Here is a 21,149-nt window from a genome sequence, read left to right as displayed (position 1 = left end):
TCAAACATAATCAGCAAGGTTAAATTTCTTTTGTTTTGTTTTATTTTTTTTTTTTTTTTTTTTTTTTGGTTTGTAGTCTACTGATAACAAACCGATCAAAATTGAAGCAAAGATCTCAATAAACAACTTTCTAGAGAATACGAACTCTGTAGAATCTGTTTTTAAAGGTCAAAATAGCAAAACAAATGTGACTTTTATTTAGTTTGCTCTGGTTCTGGTCCACAGAGACTTTACTTACTTACTTAGCTGACCCATTACAGAACATTTGTTCCATAGACCGAACTAAGAAAAGTTCTCCAATTCTCTCTGTTTAATGCTTTGCTTTCTGGAATACCGCGCCTTGTCATCTCTTCATCTACTTGTTTGCGCCATCTATTCTTTGGTCTGCCAATTCTGCGTGCACCGCCATGTGGACCGAATTTATACGCCTTTTAGCGGGTTCATCATCGCTCATTCTTATTATATGGCCTAGCCAATGCAATCGCTGCATCTCGATACGTTTAACTATTTTTCTCTCCAACCCAGGCTTCTGAACCATACATCAACACGGGTAGTATCTGTGTTTTGTAAAGTGTTATTTTTGTTTATTCCTAAACTGCTTACTCAGCCTGAAGTAACATCTGTTGGCTAATACTATTCTTCTTCGTATTTCACAATTGATGTTGTTGGTTGTGTTTACGGCGGTGCCGAGGTAGACGAAGTCCCTTACTACCTCAAAATTATAGGAACCAACGTCAACAGTTGGCCCGATCTCTATGGACGCATTGCGCGACGACACCATTGACTTTGTCTTCTCGCCTTTTACCGCCAGACCCACTTTAGCAAATTCCCTTTCGACTTTTTCAAAGGTACCAGTTACTTCCTTTACCGATCGACCGGCATAAGCAAGTAACATATGGATGTTTGTATATGTTCGCACAGAAAGTTTAATTTGCGCCCGAAATCAATTAATTAAAACACGATAGTTTTTATACCCTCCACCATAGGATGGGGGTATATTAAGTTTGTCACTACGTTTGTAACTACTCGAAATAATCATTGTAGACCCCACAAAGTATATATGGTAACATGGGGCGCCTTCGCCACGTTTTTTTCAAAATGTTCTCATATCGACATCATTAAAGTTTTTCCAAATATTATTGTTGGTAAGAATATTAGCATGTCTTGACTTTAAGTTTTGATATATAAATGATTATAATTTTGTTTTTAAAATATTATTTTTTAACATTTACAAAATGCCTAAAAAGTGGCGAAGCCTCCCCACCCATGGGGTAGCTTCGCCATCGACATAGGACATATATCAACGGACTCTAAAACTGGCATTTACCATACTTCCTCCCCAAATATCAACATTATGCATAAAAGGAACATGTTTTCTATTTAATAATCAAAAATGATTCTAAAATTTACAAAAAGAAAGATATTCTAGCCGTTAATTGATGTAGGTACCTTGAATTTAGGCATAAAAATGAAAATTTTGCCAAATTAGATAGGTTTAGCACAATATTTGATTTCAACTTCACATTATAGCGTGGTATATCAATAGCATAAACAATTTAAGTTAAACCTGATATATTTCTCACATTAACCCACAACACCCCTATCATGGCGGAGCCGCCCCACCCCCTACATAGTTCATAATATGAATATATTGACGTTTATAATTACTTTTATCATGCAAATTATTTGGATTTATATTCTTCAGTAGTTGTCTATTAACGGTATAAAATATAATTTTGATATCACAAAAGGTATACAAGATATTACAAAATAAACCTACCATAAATATTTTTCGCAATACCCCAGAAACATGAAACTGCGTGCATCAGCAATCATATATTTGATAGAAATGCCAATTTTTGGGAGATGAAAGATCTTCGTTAAACTCACAATTTTTCCTTTAACGGCATTTCTGTAGCAGTTATAATTATCAAGAAAATCGGTGCTGGCGAAGGCGCCCCAGTGGCGAAGCCGCCCCATGTTACCATATATTCTTGATCAACGTGCAATTCTACATCGATATAGCCATGTCCGTCCGTCTGTCCGTCTGTGGAAATCACTCTAGCGTCCGAACGGATTGACGTAGATTGATGAAATTTTGGGAAAATATGTTATATTTACGTAGGACTTTTGGTATTGAAAGCGGGCTATGTAGGTCCACGCTTTCGTATAGCCCCCATACAAAATAACGCGTGACGCGTCGTCGTTTTAAGGAATTTTTAAGATATTTGGCCCATTTTACCACCGAATTGGTTGTAAGTTGGTACTTTGTGTCTCCAGAGGCCAAAAAACATTCCTACCAAAGTTGGGTTATATAGGTCCACGTTTTGGTATAGGCCCCACATAAGGCCCCTTATAAAGTACGCGTCATTTTAATATATTTTGAATGTATTAGACCCATTTGACCAAAGAATCGGTTGTAACTTTGTATTTTGTGTCTTCAGAGGCTAAGAAACATTTCCACCATAAAATGTTTATATAGGTCCACGTGTTGATATAGCCCCCATAATACAATATCTCCCGATTTTCGATATTTTGAACGTTTTAGCCTCATTATCACACCGAGATGGCTGAAATTTGGTATTTAGTCTTCTTCAGGCGTATAAAACTTTCCCCCAGAAATTTGTAGGTATAAGTCAAAATACCGAATTTCGGTATTTTGAAGGTTGTGGCCGAAATGGCTGAAATTTGTGGTGGAGGGTATAAAAAGTTCGGCCCGACCGAACTTAACGCTTTTCTTACTTGTTTTTGTTTTAAAAATATACAATTTTATTGATTCGCTAGTTAAGCCGGTTATTTGTCAACTAAACTAGATTATTTGTTTATCCCTTTTTTTAGGGCCACACAACAAAAGGGAACGAAGTTACAATGAAACATGTAATGAAGCAATGGACAACACTCAAAAGAGATCGATCAATAATTGAAAGATCAAACGAACGACCATCAAAACAAATCACAGCGAAGGGCCGCATTTATTGCTCTGTATGCAAACCATACAAGCAGACTACAAAATGCATAGACAACAGTGTTGTTGTTGTTGCTACGCTTTAACATAGAACGGACGACGAAACCAATAACAGGTACATGCCAAAGAGCGTTTTCAGACGGTAGGGTTTGACTGCTCAAAAACGTGGTTTCCGTTTTGACTCTCATTCGTAATTTTCACATCTAGTGTTGCGCTTTTGAAGTCATTTTATACAAGCGTACTTTTTGAACAAAAAAAGTACGGTTTTACATAAATGTACCAAAAAGGTTTATGTGTGTATTGTATTTGAACATTTAAAAAAGTAATTCTTGTGAATCCCATAAAATTGGGTAAAATGTATGGGTTGTTAAAATTGTTGCCTCATATGCGCGTGTCATGTAAAAAATAACGTAATAATTCCTACCACCTGAAGGTAAGATGATACCTGTGTTACCAGCGTAAATTTTTCAAGAAAGATTTTTACGAAATAGGGAAATACCTTATTACATGTATGTATATAGGTACATAGAAGTCATATTGTTTTGAATATATGAAACAGGTAGATAATGATGAAACGGGTATATAATATCTTACATGCTAGTGTTGTATGTATGGCACAATATGCATATTTTTCTCTTCAATAACTAGTTACATAAAGTCCACCAAACGCAAAAATAAAAAAAAATCATAACATTTACATGAACAATTTTTGTATAATACTACAAAATAAATAAAAAATATTTCATGAACGAATTTATCAAAAAAGTACTTTATGTACGTTTTCGTTCACTTACTTCCACATTTTGTTTCAACACTGGCAAAGTTTGCGAATGAGAACCAAAACGGACAACGCGTTTTTGAGCAGTCAAACCCTATCGTCTGAAAACCCTCTAAGTCATATGTAGGCAATGTTAGCTCTGTTCCTTTACGTGCCTGAGGTTACCATTTCTTACCATTTTTAACCTGCAACGCGTTCCTTTACTTTAGAATGAATACAATTTATATGAGAGCAGTTCACCACTTTTACCATTTTTTGCCACTGTTACCATTTTTAAAAGAAAAGGAACAGACCAGTTGTTGTTGTTTCTCGTCACAACGGACACGACACAAAGGAGAATAAGTACAAGTAACACACACATTAGGGTGGGACGAACGAACAAAACATTAAGGTGGGCCGAATAACATATTAAAAATAATAAATTTATAAATTTTGAATTAAATTAAAATAAATAATAACAAATAATGACCCAATAAATGAAACAACAAAAAATACAAAAAACATAAATGCGATCTCCTCCAACAGTATATATTGTGCCACTTCTTTTCACCTTCGCATTTCGTATAACCTTTTCCAGCAGAATGTTGAAAACATCACACGAGAGGCCATCACCTTGTCGGAAACCTCTTTTGTTACCAAACTCTTCGGTGAGGTTCTTTCCTCTTTTAACTGACGATCTAGTATCAGTTAATGTCTTCTACAAACCCGGATGAGCTTTGCGAGGATACCATATTCAGACATGTCTTGGAATACCTTTGAACGCAGCGGGCTGTCGAAGGCTGCTTTATAATCGACAAAAAGGTGGTAGGTGTCGATCTGCATCTCTTGGGTCTTCTCCAGGATTTGCCGCAGGGTAAATATCTGGTCAATGGTGGACTTGCCAGGTCTAAAGCCGCATTGGTATGGTCCCATTATTTCGTTGACCATGGGCTTTAGTCGTTCGCACAATATCCCTGACACAATCTTGTAGGCGATAGGGACAAGACTTATGCCCCTATAGTTGGAGCATACAGTCTTATCTGCTTTCTTGTGGACGGGGCACAGGATACTCTGGTTCCAATCGTCGGGTATTCGTTCTTCCTGTCAGATGGTGCTAACTAGCTGATGAATACTCCTTATCAGCGTGTCGCCTCCGGTTTTGAACAGCTCGGATGGTAAGCCATCGGCTCCTGCTGCCTTATTATTCTTCAGCCGATTTATTGCTGTCTTTACCTCATCTTGGCTGGGCTGTATGCATTCAATACCATCTTCTGGGATTAGGTATGTGGTATCTTCGTCGTCTTCGCTGCTATTAGATACCAACAGGTTTAAAAAATGTTCTTTCCATATCCTGAGCACATTATCTGTATCAGTTACCAATTTACCTTGCTGGTCTCAACAGGAGGATGTACCTGTACCAAAGCCACCTGTTTGATGCTTGGCTCTTTGGTAGAATTTTCGGACTTCATTCTGGTTCCTGTACATCTCAATTTTTTCTCACTCCCGCTTTTCCATCTCCCTCTTTTTTCTCCGGAAAAGGCGCTTCTCCTCTCTCCTTTTCTCCCGATATCTCTCTCGTGCGCTACGCGTTGCTACGGATTGTAAAGTAGCCCTATATGCCGCATTTTTCTCTTTGGTAGCAGCACGACACTCCTGATCATACCATGGATTCCTTGGTGGTGGTCTCTGGTATCCAAGTATGAGTTTTGCATCTGTTTGCATGGAGTTTGCAATACTTTGTCATTGCGCTGATATGTTATCGGGATGAGGAGTGCTTTGAGTAAGCAATTGGGCTGGTTGAGTGGAATATGCTGTGGCTGTTGTGATTGCAGCTTACCGATGTCTAACTTTCGTGTTGTGTCTTATCGTACTTTGTTTGCTACGTTTAACCGGGTGCGTACCTTTGCTGCAACAAGGTAGTGGTCATATACTCGGACCACTTTGCTCCTCGGAACATCCAACACGCTCGACGAATGTCTTCCATCTATCACAACGTGATCAATTTGATTTCTTGTTTTCTGATCTGGAGACAGCCAGGTGCCCTTATGGATGTCGAGATGTTGAAATCTGGTACTGCTAACTACAATGTTTTTGCCGCTGCGAAGTCTATCACCCTCATACCATAGTCTGATGTTTCACTGTGGAGACTGAATTTTCCGACTGTTGGGCCAAAGATATTTTCCTTTCCAAGTTTGGCATTAAAAACGCCTAGAATAATTTTAATGTCAAGGGCAGGACAACGGTCATATGCTAAGCGCTCATAAAATATATCTTTGGTCAGTTCGTCCTTGTCTTCAGTGGTAGCATGAGCGCAAATATAGCTGATGTTGAAGAATTTTGCTTTTATTCGAATTGTAGCAAGTCTTTCATTCACTGGTGTGAAGCTGGAAACCAGGTGTTTTAACCTCCGACCAACTACAAATCCGCAACCAAACTCATGATTTATGTCATGGCAGTGCGTCACCTTAAGGTGTTGTTGTGACGCCTTTCCCATTCCATCGTATTTCCTGTATGGCAGTAATGTCGGCCTTTTCAAGTACATCTGCCAATGCGTAAACTGCCCCTTCTCTATAAAGAGTGCGAACATTACAGGTGCAGATTTGCAGATCATGGTCCTTAAAACGTTTGCGGGTTTCGTCAACTTTTGAAGGATTTGTTTTTCTTTTCCTTTGTTTTTCCATAGTAGGCTGCTTTTTCTAGGGGAGGGTTACTAACCCTGCTCCCAATCCCAAGTTTTTAACGATCTTATGGGTGAACGCGCGGCACATTTTTGCTCACTACCTTTAACGAGTGTTAAAGGCAGCTACCGCAGGTGACACCACGGGGAGGTCAGTGTCCACTTGAGATGAAAGAGGGACCAAGAAAATCCTGGACTTTGCCATGTTAAAGCCGATCAGGACCGTTCCTTGGTATCTTTCATCCCCTACGTCACCCATTGTAGTTGATTGTTGTCTTGAATATTCAACGGTTTAGTATCTGTGGACAAAAAACAGAGAAAACAGGAAACAAATCCCATTAGCTTTGCTATTTTGACCTTTAAGAACCGTTTATACAGAGTTCGTATGTTCTAAAAATATGTTTATTGAGATTTAAGGTAAATTTTTTGTCGTTGGTTGTTTCTTTCAAATTTGATCGGTTTGATATCTGTAGACCAAAACCCGAGAAAAATGTAAAAAGAAATTACATCTTGACGATTTTGACCTAGAAATTGAAGTTCGAAGGAGTTAATGGATAGTTCTAGAAGATGAAGTTCGATGGAGTTTATGTGTTTACAATTTTTGTTCTTTTTCAGATGGGCTACAACTTTGCCTCTAAGATGAATTGAAATTTCTTAACGGCTTGGAAGATATAGTCCTGACAAATTGACCCCTTTGGACGTTAAAGCCTCAAAACTTTGGAGGGCTATAACCGCGAAAGTTGATGAGATAGGAACAAACGTCGAGACACGAGTCTTCTAATTTTTGGTCTTCTATCACGCTGCGGTATTAGAATATGGTTAATAATTTTAGTGTTGCATAAGCTTCGTTCCCGTACTTTTTAATAGTAAAACTCGTGAAAAAGAGAACTGTAAAAAAATTAAAAGTTTTTTGAAATAGTTCGGGAACGGAAAAATTGAAAATACGTAAAAAAACTGGAACAAATGTCAAAGTCAGTGTATAAGCCAATCAGACTCCGGCAACCACTTTACTATTTTTTACACGCTCAAATTCTTCGAGTAAAAAGTTTTTAAAGAGAGCGTCATTCAGCGCCATTTTTGTTTAAAGAGAAGTGAACATTTTACTACTTTTTTGTGCACGGGAACGCTTTTTCGGGTAAAATGTGTAAAAGTGGTAAAAATTGTAAAAACTTTTTAGTCCTGGGACAAAGCTATAGTGTTAACAGAAATTCAAGTAAATTATCTTAAATCTGTTAGTTACATTTGAAATAATAGACAAGTAAGAATGACGTTACGTTCGGTCGTGCCGACCTTTTTAGAAGACATTTTCATAGAAATGGCAACCCTGGAATTGGTTTGCAACAAACATATTGGTGTGTTTCAAACCTCATTTCTCGTTTTTTTAATGCCACAACAAATAATCCGCATCTTCTTCAAATCAAACTATTCAGTTGGATATTTGAGCTTGGTTTTGCCGGTTGATTTCTCTGTAGACCAAAAGAAAATTTGTATATGTACGTAAAGAAAAAATAATACTAGCTAAAAGCTTAGTGTAGAAATAAAATAAGAAACCGTAAATTATTATACAAAAGTCCACATTGTGTATTAATTAAAACTAATTTATCCTATAAAGATATCGTATATTGTCGCTCGAAAAGAAAGTACGAACTAAGGAACAAATACTTGAATTATCAGAGAGAAAAGAAGAGCAAAATAAATAATAAAAAAAGCAATATTTGTAATAAAATTTAGAAAAATAAATACTTAGAAATTGCATTCGTTTTCAGTGAAGTGTGAAAAAATAATCGTTTGTGTTTTTAATCTGATGTTTTAAATTGGTTTATACGAGTATAATTATATATTACGTGAGTACCAATCATAGACACAGGTAAATTTCATTTTGGCATGCAAAACAAAACAATAGACGAACTTGTGTTAATTTTATCATTTTGTAAAATAAATAAAATAATTACTGGAAAAAAATGACACTAGGAATGTTAATGAATGCACTTTTCAGGTTAAATTTAGTTAATATTTTTAAGTGACAATATCTAGAAGGCCATTAAGCCTTTCGCAGCAGTTCCTGCAGATATTGGAACTTAAACTAAACTTTTTCTGTTAAATTTCACTATGATAATGATAGGCAAGAAGATGCGACCCAAAAATGCGTAACTTTCAATAGCTCTGTTGTTGTAAGATTTTACACAAAATGTGTTTAAAACTTTACACATTTTGAGTTGCGATTTTAGACACAATTTATTGCAATTTTACACACTTGTTTATGTAAATGTATGCAAAAGTACCCAAATGTATACATAATTTCTGAATACGTTTAATAAAAATACATTTTCATTACGAAAAAAAATTGTTTATATAAAAACATAACTTATTCCATTTATGTAATAAAAAATACTAATAAAATTAACTACAGTATAGTCTCGATAATCCGGACACCACATGTTTCGGCGATGTCCGGATTATCGAATTGTCCGGATTACCGAGTAGTTACAAAAGCATATAATTTGTAATTTAAAATCATTAATATCGGACTTTTATTAGATAATAACCTGACATTTTAAGTAAACGAACTCATATTAAGCAAATATCACGGGTTGCGACTTAAAACGGTCGCTTCCTGGCTACCAAGTATACTAGAGTTGGGCAATCTAGTTCCTGGAGCGGATCGATCTTTCTAGTTCCTTTTCCCAAAAGAAACTAGTTCCTTAATATAGTTCCGTGGTTCCAAATAGTTCCGAGAGCGATTTAGTTCAATGAATCTTTCTCTTCTGTCGTTCTTTTTATTTCCTTCGTTTCGTGGCACAATTATCATGGTAGTGGCATCACACCAGCTGTTCGAATATGAAGTGTCAAATCCCTTTATAAAAAAAAATTATTTTTGTTTAAACTTTTCATACATCATTTTGCTTTTTAATTCTACCGATTTGTGTCGGTAACTCAAAAAATTACTTAGAGAATCTAAAAAATCTAAATCTTAAAACTAAGCCATTAATTCCAACTCTTTAAATATTTTAAACATTTCTAGGTAAAACATCATTGGAATATAATACATAGTCCCAAAGGAAGTTTTTTCTCACTAATCGGAGGCCTTATAAACTAATTCATTTAGAGGAAAGGAACACCCAACATCGATTTTTAAGGGAACTAGGCTACTCAACACTAGGTTTAAAATACTGTTGCTTATGATAGGCATCCATCGATGGTTAAAGGGTAGAAAATTATTCGACATATTCAAATATTTAATTCCATAGTGAATGTATAACTGAGTCAATAGTGGCTATCCAGAATGACGAGATGTGGACCGTAGAGTTTGAAAAACTTAATTTTTCTTATTTATACACCAATTGCTATTTCTATGAACGAAAACGTTAATGAAGTGAATAAAAATCGAATGCTCAAAATTGGAAAAATATTGATGTCCGGATTATCGCGGTAAGAAAAATATGTGATGTCCGGATTACCGAGTCTACAATGTAAAAAATTCTAGTGTCCGGATTACCGCGTTGTCCGGATTATCGAGACTATACTGTATATATATTTATTATATATGGTTACAGACTTCAAATCTTTTATTATAATTAAAATTATTTATGACCTTAAACATTATTTTACACTTGTTCGGGTTTTAAGCACTTTTTCGCAAAATTGACTGTTTTGTTTACTTCCTATTTTAATTGTGACTTATTAAAAAAAAACAATATCTTCACAATATTTCGTCCACTTCGAACAAAGAACCGCGAGCAACTAACACGTGAGTTTTGTTGTTTTTCTGCGTGAATAATACACATTTTTTTGCAATTGCAGTTTTCGCAACACTTTTTGTTTGAAGTTATGCAATTTTTGTTAAATTTTAATCATAATTTGTGTTCGAAGTTACGCATTTCCATAAATTGCACTATAATTTGTTAATCAAATCACAGTGATTATCATTGCAATTTTCAACAAATAATTTAGAGTGTATCTACAAACATTCTACATACAAATATTCCATTTTTTGACCTCTAATTTGATGGATTTAAATTAATTTATTTAAATTTATATTATATTTGCAAGTATAAAGAGGAAAACACCTAATTGACTCACTGTATGTGCAAATAATCATGTAATGAGTGTCTTTTTACGCGCAATAGTAATTTCTACAAGAAAATAACGTATTAAATTCTGCCGGACCGAACTTTTATCCCCTCCCCCATGAACTATTATGAACTAAAATGAAATAAATAGTAAGTTTTCTGACCGCTAATTATCAATTACAGCAAATTTGGGCCGAAAATGCAGATTAAAACTTCAAAATAATGTATGAAATCTTGAAATCAAGAAGTACCGCTATACCTGGGCCTATTTTTGGTGCAAAGCAAAGCCAATTTAGACCGAAAATCTTGATACAAACATAATTAGCACTGGGAATGTTTATGGTCACTGAGAAACCAAATTGCAGTCACTGAAAAAAGTAGATGATAACTTCAAAACATCTGAATCTCTAACATATGTCCCAAACATATTTTGCAGCAAACATATATTTGTTTGCAAACAAATATATGTTTGGGTACAAACAAATATAAACCCAAAAGCCACAAAAAAACACATGCACCAGTGGGCGCTTTCTTAGAGCAAGGGAGCGTAAATGTCAATGTGAAACACATTGAAATGTACGCTCACTGGCTATTTCTAACATATATACACATTTATAAATGGTAGTGTTTTTTTATTGAAGGGCATAGAAAACAAGTAAAAAAGTATCAGTCGGCTTTGCCGACAGAGATATACCCTCAGCCTGTGAATATTGAAAAAAAACGTATGTATTTAGAAATGTTGGACGTTTGAACCAACAAAAATGTTGATTAGGATTAAAGATCAAAAGTTTTGCGGAGGATATACTAAAAAGAATGGATCTCCAGCCACTACATATGATGCCATAGGGTTTTTTACACCCTTCGGGCTGTTTGCTCAAGAATTATGGACTTGCCCCTGAAAAAACTTTTACCATCGTAATTGAGGCAGCGAATGCAAGTTTCTTCAACAAAAATCAAGGTGATTCCATATCAGGTCTTTAAGTGAACTTTTCCGAAATTTTGTATGGGAGGTACCGGATGGAGTGGACAAATATAGTCTACATTTGAAACTGATCTATATATGGTAGATATGTATATTAGGATGTGTAAAGTATGGACCAATTCGGCCACTCCCTTCAAAAGTTACCGTACGAACAATTTGTCCGAACATTTTTGAACTTTTGTGGGGGAGGTACCTGAAGGAGTGGACCAATATGGTTTATCTTCGAACTTTTCTTTTCTTGCAACTTTCAGGCTATTTTCTCAGGAAGTATGGACTTGCCCCTGATGAAACTTGTACCGTCGTATGGGTGGCATTGAATACAAGTTGCTAAAACAAAAATCAAAGCCATTCGAGAGATGGCCCTAAACTGAACTTTTGCGAAATTTTGTGTGGAATGTACACGAAGGGGTGGACCGATTGAGTCCATATTGAAATCTTATTTAAGTCTGGTACACATTTCACGATGGGCAAAGTATGGACCAAATCGATTACTCCCTTCAAGAGTTATCGTGCGCACAAATTTTCCGAACATTTTCGAACTTTTGTGGGGGAGGTACCTGAAGGAGTGGACCGATATAGCCCATCTTCGAACTTAAACTAAGTTTGGGCAAAATATTACGAGAGCCAAAATTTGAACCGAATCGGTTCATCCGTTCGAGAGTTATCGTGCGCTCCAGCCAGCCAGACAGACGGACATTGCTCAATCGACTCCAAATTGTCTGTTTTTGTATTTTTATTAAAAAATCTAATTGACATTTTTTTAGCTATGCCTTATCAGCCGAGTGGAATAGCAAAATATGACTTCAAATTAATTTTTTTTCTAGTATCTAGAAATTCTAGTCTTAATAGAGAAGTTGTTTTGGCATCCAAATTGCTCAGAAGATGAGGATTTGTGTGCATAAGTAAGATTGGATTTGTAATTCTGCACTATTTACATGAGAGCAACTTCTGTAATTTCACATTTTCTGCCTATAACTTGCATATTTACAGCGTTTTCCATATTTTGATATGTATTAGTTACAAAATAAATAGATAACTGCAGCAATTTCTAATCATTAGCTATATTTATCACCGAAACTGTGATTTTAAATTTCGTTACAAATTTTGACACCAATATTCCCTATTTTAATTTAAAATCTGTGACTGTCAAGTACATTTTTACTTAAATGTTAATAATTTAGCTAAGGCAATTAATTTTGGTACCAAAAGGTACGATTAAGTACCAAAAGTAACACAATTATAACGTGTCAAAATACTTATGCCGTTTTGTTTTTGCCTCCCTTCTTAAACATTCGCCTACCTAATCACAAATTAAGCTGGAATTTCTTTGCTCCATTAATTTTTATTTAGCTGAGATGTCAAAGAAAAACCCTAATCCCTAAATATGAACGTTGACAATATTTATATGCCTTTTAAAACAAATGTAGATTTTGTCAAAATCCGAAGCATGTATGAGTATGTCCGTTCTTAACGAACTTGGTGGGTGTGAGAGAAAACAAGTAAAAAAGTATAAGTCGGCTTTGCCGACAGAGATATGTATACCCTCAGCCTGTGTAAATTGAAACACTTTTTTCCCAAAAAAAACTTATGTATGTATGTATTGAACCGACAAAAATGTTGATTTGCGGAGGAGGCACTTAAAGGAATGGACCGGCTTAGACCATGGGGGCGCCATGGGGCGTTTTTACAAACTTCGGTCTGTTTTCTCCAGAAGTATGGACTTGCCCCTGAAAAAACTTCTACCATCGTAATTGAGGCAGCGAATGTAAGTTGCTTCAACAAAAATCAAAGTGATTCGATTGCAGGTCGTAAAGTGGACTTATCCGAAATTTTGTGTGGGAGGTACCGGATGGAGTGGACAAATATAGTCTATATTCGAACCTGATCTATATCTGGTAGATATATTAGGATGTATAAAGTATGGACCAAATCGGCCACTCCCTTCAACAGTTATCGTGCGCAAATTTTTTGCGAACATTTTTGAACTTTTCTGGTGGAGGTAGCTGAAGGTGTGGACCGATATGGCTTATCTTCGAACTTAAACTAAGTTTGGACACAATATTACGAAGGCCAAATTTTTGGACGGAATCTGTATATCCGTTCGTGAATTATCTTGCACTCCAACCACTACACATGGTGTCATAGGGTTTTTTTTTCAACTTTCAGGCTATTTTTTCAGGAAGTATGGACTTGCCCCTGAGGAAGCTTGTACCTTCGTATAGGGGACAGTGAATACAAGATGGTACAACAAAAACCAAGGCGATTCGAGAGCAGGTCCTAAACTGAACTTTTCCGAAATTTTGTGTGGGAGACACTCGAAAGAGTTTACCGATTGAGTCCATATTGGAACCTCATCTAAATCTAGTTCACGATGTGCAAAGTATGGACCAAATCGGTTACTCCCTTCAAGAGTTATCGTGCGCACAAATTTTACGAACATTGGATCGAATCGGTTGTTCCGTTCGAGAGTTATCGAGTGCTCCAGACAGACAGGTGGACGGACATGGTTAAATCAACTCCAAATTGTCTGAAACACATTTCGTTCAAACATACTTGGGGTCTAAAACAGTGATGGCCACCAACAACAACTTTCCTATGCCCGCGGGCATACGACACACACGTACACTGTAAACACATGCGTTCGGTTAACGCATTGTTTACGTTTCCACTCACACTAGCGCAAGTTATAATCTGCAAAAATGTGATTTTGGCCATCACTGGTCTAAAACCATTATTTCGATGAGGCACATTTTGCCCGTATGAAAGTGTATATACCCTCGTTAGCATAAATGCTGAGGGTATAATTATTTGATAGATATACGGGCCACTCTGCGTTAAGGTTCAATATCGCTATCATTTCAACTCTGAGTTCTACAAGCTAAACAACGACATAGACGTAATTAGGCATTTTTAGAGAGATACAATGTACATTGAAATACTCTAAGAGGGAAATTACACCTAATTAATTGTTGGTACAACGAGTATTAGTCAAACACTAAAACGTCGTTCATTTCAAACCAAATTAGAAAATCATACCAGAGAGGGCGAGTGCTTACTCTGTATATTCTAAACTTAGTTTATGGAGAAACATTTTTGAATAGCTGACCCAAATACTTAAAACCTCTCGACCATTCGAGGAGAGTTAGAGACTCTTACTCTTGAAAATATCGCACATAAAAATAGTTTTGGGACAGCTTAAAAATTAGTCATCCATTAACAAAGAAACATACGCATAGTGTAATTTACCAAGGATGCATTTCTATTCCTTGCTTTACTTATACATGCATACATACATACATATTTTTCTATTTGTGGATAATGGATAATAAGAGTGACTAACTGTGAACGCGTGGCTACATTGGTGTATTTATAGTAGACTCACAATTATGCGAAATGTTCATTAAACAATTTCGTCACAAGACATTTTCGAGTGAATTAGTTTAATTAAAACCTATAAATGTACATGCTATAAGGAACATAAATTCATTGCTCATTCAATCGCGATTCGAAAATGGACGAAATCGATTATCCATATCAACAACATTCAGGTGAAAAGTCAAAATCAAAACTAATACCAATACACAAATATTTTAAAGTAAATCTAAAAAGATTTCTTCTGGAGACAACGTTGAATGGTTTAAAATATGTTTACGATCGGGAGAGGAATATATGGGAAAGGTATGTCGGAGTTTTGAACATAATAACATCTGATAATTTATTTTATTTTTGCAGAGGTTACTATCTCATTTCATTTACGGTTGTGTTCACATCTGGCATCTACATGGCGTATTATTTTTTCGAAAAATGGCAAAATACTCCAGTCATTATTAGCATGAGTTCTGAAACAACTTCTATACAAGATATACCCTTTCCAACGGTTACCTTTTGTAATATGAATCAGGCTTTACGTAGTAAAGTGGAAAATTTCCCCAAGTGAGTTGAGATGAGACGAAAAGGAAAATTTTAATGTAAATTAATTAATTATGTTGGTCTTTCTATAGAGACTCTCCCGACTACGCTCTATTACAAAAGCTTTGTTTTCAAGAGTACAATTATACAGGGTTTCGTAATTTTACACCACGCTATAAGGGTGATACGTTTACAAATTTCATCATTAGGGTGTGTAACACATTTATTAAATGCACAAATATTTGTAAAAAATTATATTTTTTTACAGAATGCACAAACCTGTGAGAGTATGATTATTTATTGCAAATATGGTCCTAACGAGTACAAATGTACCGATCTCTTTCGTGAAGTTCTTTTGGATGAGGGAATGTGTTGCGTATTCAATCAAATGCATCCATTCTTTTTATATAATGGAGAGTAAGTTTCAAACTCAACGTTAACTTTTAAAGAACATAAACGTGGATTTTTGAAAGTCCTCTCGACCAATAGACCTACTAACGTGGATTTTTTAAAGAATGTTTTTGAGAGCCTTTTGGACCTACAATACGTGGATTTTTTAAAGAATATTTTTGAGAGCCTTTTAGACCTACAAAACGTGGATTTTTTAAAGAATATTTTTGAGAGCCTTTTAGACCTAGAAAACGTGGATTTTTTAAAGAATATTTTTGAGAGCCTTTTAGACCTACAAAACGTGGATTTTTTAAAGAATATTTTTGAGAGCCTTTTAGACCTACAAAACGTGGATTTTTTAAAGAATATTTTTGAGAGCCTTTTAGACCTACATAACGTGGGTTTTTTAAAGAATATTTTTGAGAGCCTTTTAGACCTACAAAACGTGGATTTTTTAAAGAATATTTTTAAGAGCCTTTTAGACCTACAAAACGTGGATTTTTTAAAGAATATTTTTGAGAGCCTTTTAGACCTACAAAACGTGGATTTTTTAAAGAATATTTTTGAGAGCCTTTTAGACCTACAAAACGTGGATTTTTTAAAGAATATTTTTGAGAGCCTTTTAGACCTACAAAACGTGGATTTTTTAAAGAATATTTTTGAGAGCCTTTTAGACCTACAAAACGTGGATTTTTTAAAGAATATTTTTGAGAGCCTTTTAGACCTACAAAACGTGGATTTTTTAAAGAATATTTTTGAGAGCCTTTTAGACCTACAAAACGTGGATTTTTTAAAGAATATTTTTGAGAGCCTTTTAGACCTACAAAACGTGGATTTTTTAAAGAATATTTTTGAGAGCCTTTTAGACCTACAAAACGTGGATTTTTTAAAGAATATTTTTGAGAGCCTTTTAGACCTACAAAACGTGGATTTTTTAAAGAATATTTTCGAGAGCCTTTTAGACCTACAAAACGTGGATTTTTTAAAGAATATTTTTGAGAGCCTTTTAGACCTACAAAACGTGGATTTTTTAAAGAATATTTTTGAGAGCCTTTTAGACCTACAAAACGTGGATTTTTTAAAGAATATTTTTGAGAGCCTTTTAGACCTACAAAACGTGTATTTTTTAAAGAATATTTTTGAGAACCTTTTAGACCTACAAAACGTGGATTTTTTAAAGAATATTTTTGAGAGCCTTTTAGACCTACAAAACGTGGATTTTTTAAAGAATATTTTTGAGAGCTTTTTAGACCTACAAAACGTGGATTTTTTAAAGAATATTTTTGAGAGCCTTTTAGACCTACAAAACGTGGATTTTTTAAAGAATATTTTTGAGAACCTTTTAGACCTACAAAACGTGGATTTTTTAAAGAATATTTTTGAGAGCCTTTTAGACCTACAAAACGTGGATTTTTTAAAGAATATTTTTGAGAGCCTTTTAGACCTACAAAACGTGGATTTTTTAAAGAATATTTTTGAGAGCCTTTTAGACCTACAAAACGTGGATTTTTTAAAGAATATTTTTGAGAGCCTTTTAGACCTACAAAACGTGGATTTTTTAAAGAATATTTTTGAGAGCCTTTTAGACCTACAAAACGTGGATTTTTTAAAGAATATTTTTGAGAGCCTTTTAGACCTACAAAACGTGGATTTTTTAAAGAATATTTTTGAGAGCCTTTTAGACCTACAAAACGTGGATTTTTTAAAGAATATTTTTGAGAGCCTTTTAGACCTACAAAACGTGGATTTTTTAAAGAATATTTTTGAGAGCCTTTTAGACCTACAAAACGTGGATTTTTTAAAGAATATTTTTGAGAGCCTTTTAGACCTACAAAACGTGGATTTTTTAAAGAATATTTTTGAGAGCCTTTTAGACCTACAAAACGTGGATTTTTTAAAGAATATTTTTGAGAGCCTTTTAGACCTACAAAACGTGGATTTTTTAAAGAATATTTTTGAGAGCCTTTTAGACCTACAAAACGTGGATTTTTTAAAGAATATTTTTGAGAGCCTTTTAGACCTACAAAACGTGGATTTTTTAAAGAATATTTTTGAGAGCCTTTTAGACCTACAAAACGTGGATTTTTTAAAGAATATTTTTGAGAGCCTTTTAGACCTACAAAACGTGGATTTTTTAAAGAATATTTTTGAGAGCCTTTTAGACCTACAAAACGTGGATTTTTTAAAGAATATTTTTGAGAGCCTTTTAGACCTACAAAACGTGGATTTTTTAAAGAATATTTTTGAGAGCCTTTTAGACCTACAAAACGTGGATTTTTTAAAGAATATTTTTGAGAGCCTTTTAGACCTACAAAACGTGGATTTTTTAAAGAATATTTTTGAGAGCCTTTTAGACCTACAAAACGTGGATTTTTTAAAGAATATTTTTGAGAGCCTTTTAGACCTACAAAACGTGGATTTTTTAAAGAATATTTTTGAGAGCCTTTTAGACCTACAAAACGTGGATTTTTTAAAGAATATTTTTGAGAGCCTTCTAGACCTACAAAACGTGGATTTTTTAAAGAATATTTTTGAGAGCCTTTTAGACCTACAAAACGTGGATTTTTTAAAGAATATTTTTGAGAGCCTTTTAGACCTACAAAACGTGGATTTTTTAAAGAATATTTTTGAGAGCCTTTTAGACCTACAAAACGTGGATTTTTTAAAGAATATTTTTGAGAGCCTTTTAGACCTACAAAACGTGGATTTTTTAAAGAATATTTTTGAGAGCCTTTTAGACCTACAAAACGTGGATTTTTTAAAGAATATTTTTGAGAGCCTTTTAGACCTACAAAACGTGGCTCTCAAAAATAGCCTTTTACAAAACGTGGATTTTTTAAAGAATATTTTTGAGAGCCTTTTAGACCTACAAAACGTGGATTTTTAAAGAATATTTTTGAGAGCCTTTTAGACCTACAAAACGTTGATTTTTTAAAGAATATTTTTGAGAGCCTTTTAGACCTACAAAACGTGGATTTTTTTAAAAAATATTTTTGAGAGCCTTTTAGACCTACAAAAGTGGATTTTTTAAAGAAAATTTTTGAGAGCCTTTTAGACCTACAAAACGTGGATTTTTTTAAAGAATATTTTGGGAGCCTTTTAGACCTACAAACGTGGATTTTTAAAGAATATTTTTGAGAGCCTTTTAGATCTACAAAACGTGGATTTTTTTAAAGAATATTTTGGGAGCCTTTTAGACCTACAAACGTGGATTTTTAAAGAATATTTTTGAAAGCCTTTTAGACCTACAAAACGTGGATTTTTTACAGAATATTTTTGAGAGCCTTTTAGACCTACAAAACGTGGATTTTTTTAAAGAATATTTTTGAGGGCTGTTTATTTGTAAGAAGAATTTGTTTTAGAGTTTTTTCCCAGAAATCTAAAAAGCCATGTTATTTAGATCAAAACTTATTCGTGACTACACCTCGACAAACGGTCGTACAACAATACCAATAAATTGGAGCATTGAAAATGGCTATAAAAAGCCACTGCCAAAAGATTTCTATCCGCGAACAGCTATAGGATCTGGTGTTACTATGGGGTTGACTGTGGTCTTAAACGCTGATGTTGAAGATTATTATTGCAGCTCCACTAATGGAGCTGGTTTTAAGGTAACAACAACTCAAATTCAAAAGAAGCAATAATTTTTTGTAAAATCAAACTCTTTTTTTTTTTTTAAATAAAGATGCTCTTATTTAATCCTATCGATTCGCCACACATTAAGGACACTGGCTTACCCATAACGTTGGGTCATCAGACTAGAGTTCGCATAAATCCGAAACGCATGGAATCGGCACAAAATTTACGTAATGTAAAAGCTCAAGACCGTCAATGCTATTTTAGCAATGAAAAAGAATTGAAATATTTTAAATACTACACCCGACGTAATTGTGAAATGGAATGCGATGCACAGTTTGTATACAGCGTATGCCGGTGTATACCCTACTATATGGCCATGATCGAACGAAATGCTAGCGTTTGTTTTCTCAAAGATATGGAATGTGTTGAATTTGCTGAACGTTACCTGGTCGATGTCAAGGCACAATCATGCAAAGTCCACTGTTTGGCCGGATGTCAGGAATTGATGTTCTATCCCGATTTATTCGTATCTCCGCTATCGCGAAGAAATTATAGTTTATTGGACACCTTCTATTCCAATATTACGACAGAGGTAATGGAAAGGGATTTGGCCCAGGTGCAAATCTACTACCAGGAGAATTTCTTTCGTGGCAATACAAAAGTACCGTATACAGGTTTAACGGAATTTTTATGTAAGCTTAAACTATTTTATTCTTATTATTTTTTCGTTATGAATTTTGATAATGTAAAAATTTTTCTTCAAGCTCAAACTGGCGGTGTCATGAGTCTTATGGTTGGTTTCAGTGTCATCTCCATTGCGGAATTTTTTTATTTTGGTTTTATGAAAATACTTTTTGACATGATACTACACCGTTTACCCCAGAAAGTGGATATCAAAGACGATTTCGAGGAGGAGGATATGGTGGATGAGAATGAGGAAACGCCAATGGATAAATTACATCATCAAATGTTATCAAAGCATCGGAAAACCGTACAAAATAAAGTAATGGTCTGGAACAAAGATGATTTCGAAAAATACTAACAGTCATATTAAGGGTATTGAATTTATAAGTAAACCGTATATAAATAAATAAATGCATTTTTGTTGGCATTTGATAAGCAGATAAACATTTCGGCTAAGCTTTTCAGCCTTTAGCCTGTAAGAGATTTATATATCTCAAAGTAAACTTTAGTATATTTCAATGGAATAAACGTTATTTTAGTGAACAATAGGCAAACGTTCATTCATGCCTGCTACAGGAAATCATTCTTGAGAAAAAGCAGACAAGTCATAACCCTAATATACACATTGATGCGACCAAAAATGTGTCTCATCCAAATAATGGTTTTAGACCCAAGTATGTTGTATGTATGTTGTATTTCAAACAATTTGGAGTTAAGATTTCGTTACGATTTCTATACGATTTTGCGTAGGAGAATTTGTTCTGATTTCGTTTCCTTTGAATATGCCAATTTCTTCCGATTTCGGTGCGAAACCTTTGGTATATATCGCACAGCAAGGGGTTGGTTCAATTTTAGTTTGATGTCGAAACACAAAATGGTTGGTTATAAAATTCGCCTATAATTCTTTAAAATATTTTAAACATAAAAGCAACATATAATAATTCAAGCTAGTGCTGATAGACTCAACATATTCATAAACAAAGTTTACATTGTTCTACTATAATTACAAAATGATAACAACAGTGAAAGTCATTAGAAACGTTTGAAATTACAATCTTCCAAAAAAAAAAATTAACAAAGAAACATTGCTCAATAAAAAACAGGCGTCAGAGAAAAATTTTTTCCTTCGCTATTCA

General features: G+C 34.6%; 2 protein-coding genes across 5 annotated transcripts in view; both read left to right on the top strand.

Moving 5' to 3' along the window:
* The first annotated feature begins 7,656 nt into the window (after window positions 1-7,656).
* On the top strand, window positions 7,657-20,424 carry LOC141398616 (pickpocket protein 28-like). 4 transcript variants are annotated; one of them, XM_073976053.1, is made up of 8 exons: window positions 7,657-7,892; window positions 15,000-15,129; window positions 15,184-15,384; window positions 15,453-15,570; window positions 15,629-15,777; window positions 19,151-19,361; window positions 19,436-20,021; window positions 20,094-20,424. In XM_073976053.1, the coding sequence occupies exons 1-8, from the start codon at window positions 7,664-7,666 to the stop codon at window positions 20,369-20,371; spliced, it is 1,902 nt and encodes a 633-aa protein (XP_073832154.1). In that variant the 5' UTR covers window positions 7,657-7,663; the 3' UTR covers window positions 20,372-20,424. The 4 variants fall into 4 exon arrangements, with proteins under 4 accessions (XP_073832154.1, XP_073832155.1, XP_073832157.1 ...); XM_073976054.1 differs by having other exon boundaries at window positions 7,828-7,892; window positions 14,782-15,129; XM_073976056.1 differs by lacking the exon at window positions 15,000-15,129 and having other exon boundaries at window positions 7,828-7,892.
* Window positions 7,823-21,149, top strand: part of AnxB11 (Annexin B11) — a 77,984-nt gene continuing 64,657 nt past the window's right edge. Inside the window, exon 1 of the mRNA XM_073975671.1 lies at window positions 7,823-8,243. The gene's annotated coding sequence lies outside the window, so the exon portion shown is untranslated. The remainder of the gene's footprint in view (window positions 8,244-21,149) is intronic.

Source organism: Musca autumnalis, unplaced genomic scaffold (genome assembly GCF_047663935.1).
Source record: "Musca autumnalis isolate F117 unplaced genomic scaffold, ASM4766393v1 scaffold_3, whole genome shotgun sequence".
NCBI classification, from domain to species: Eukaryota; Metazoa; Arthropoda; class Insecta; order Diptera; family Muscidae; genus Musca; species Musca autumnalis.
This window is presented reverse-complemented; position numbering and strand designations above follow the sequence as displayed.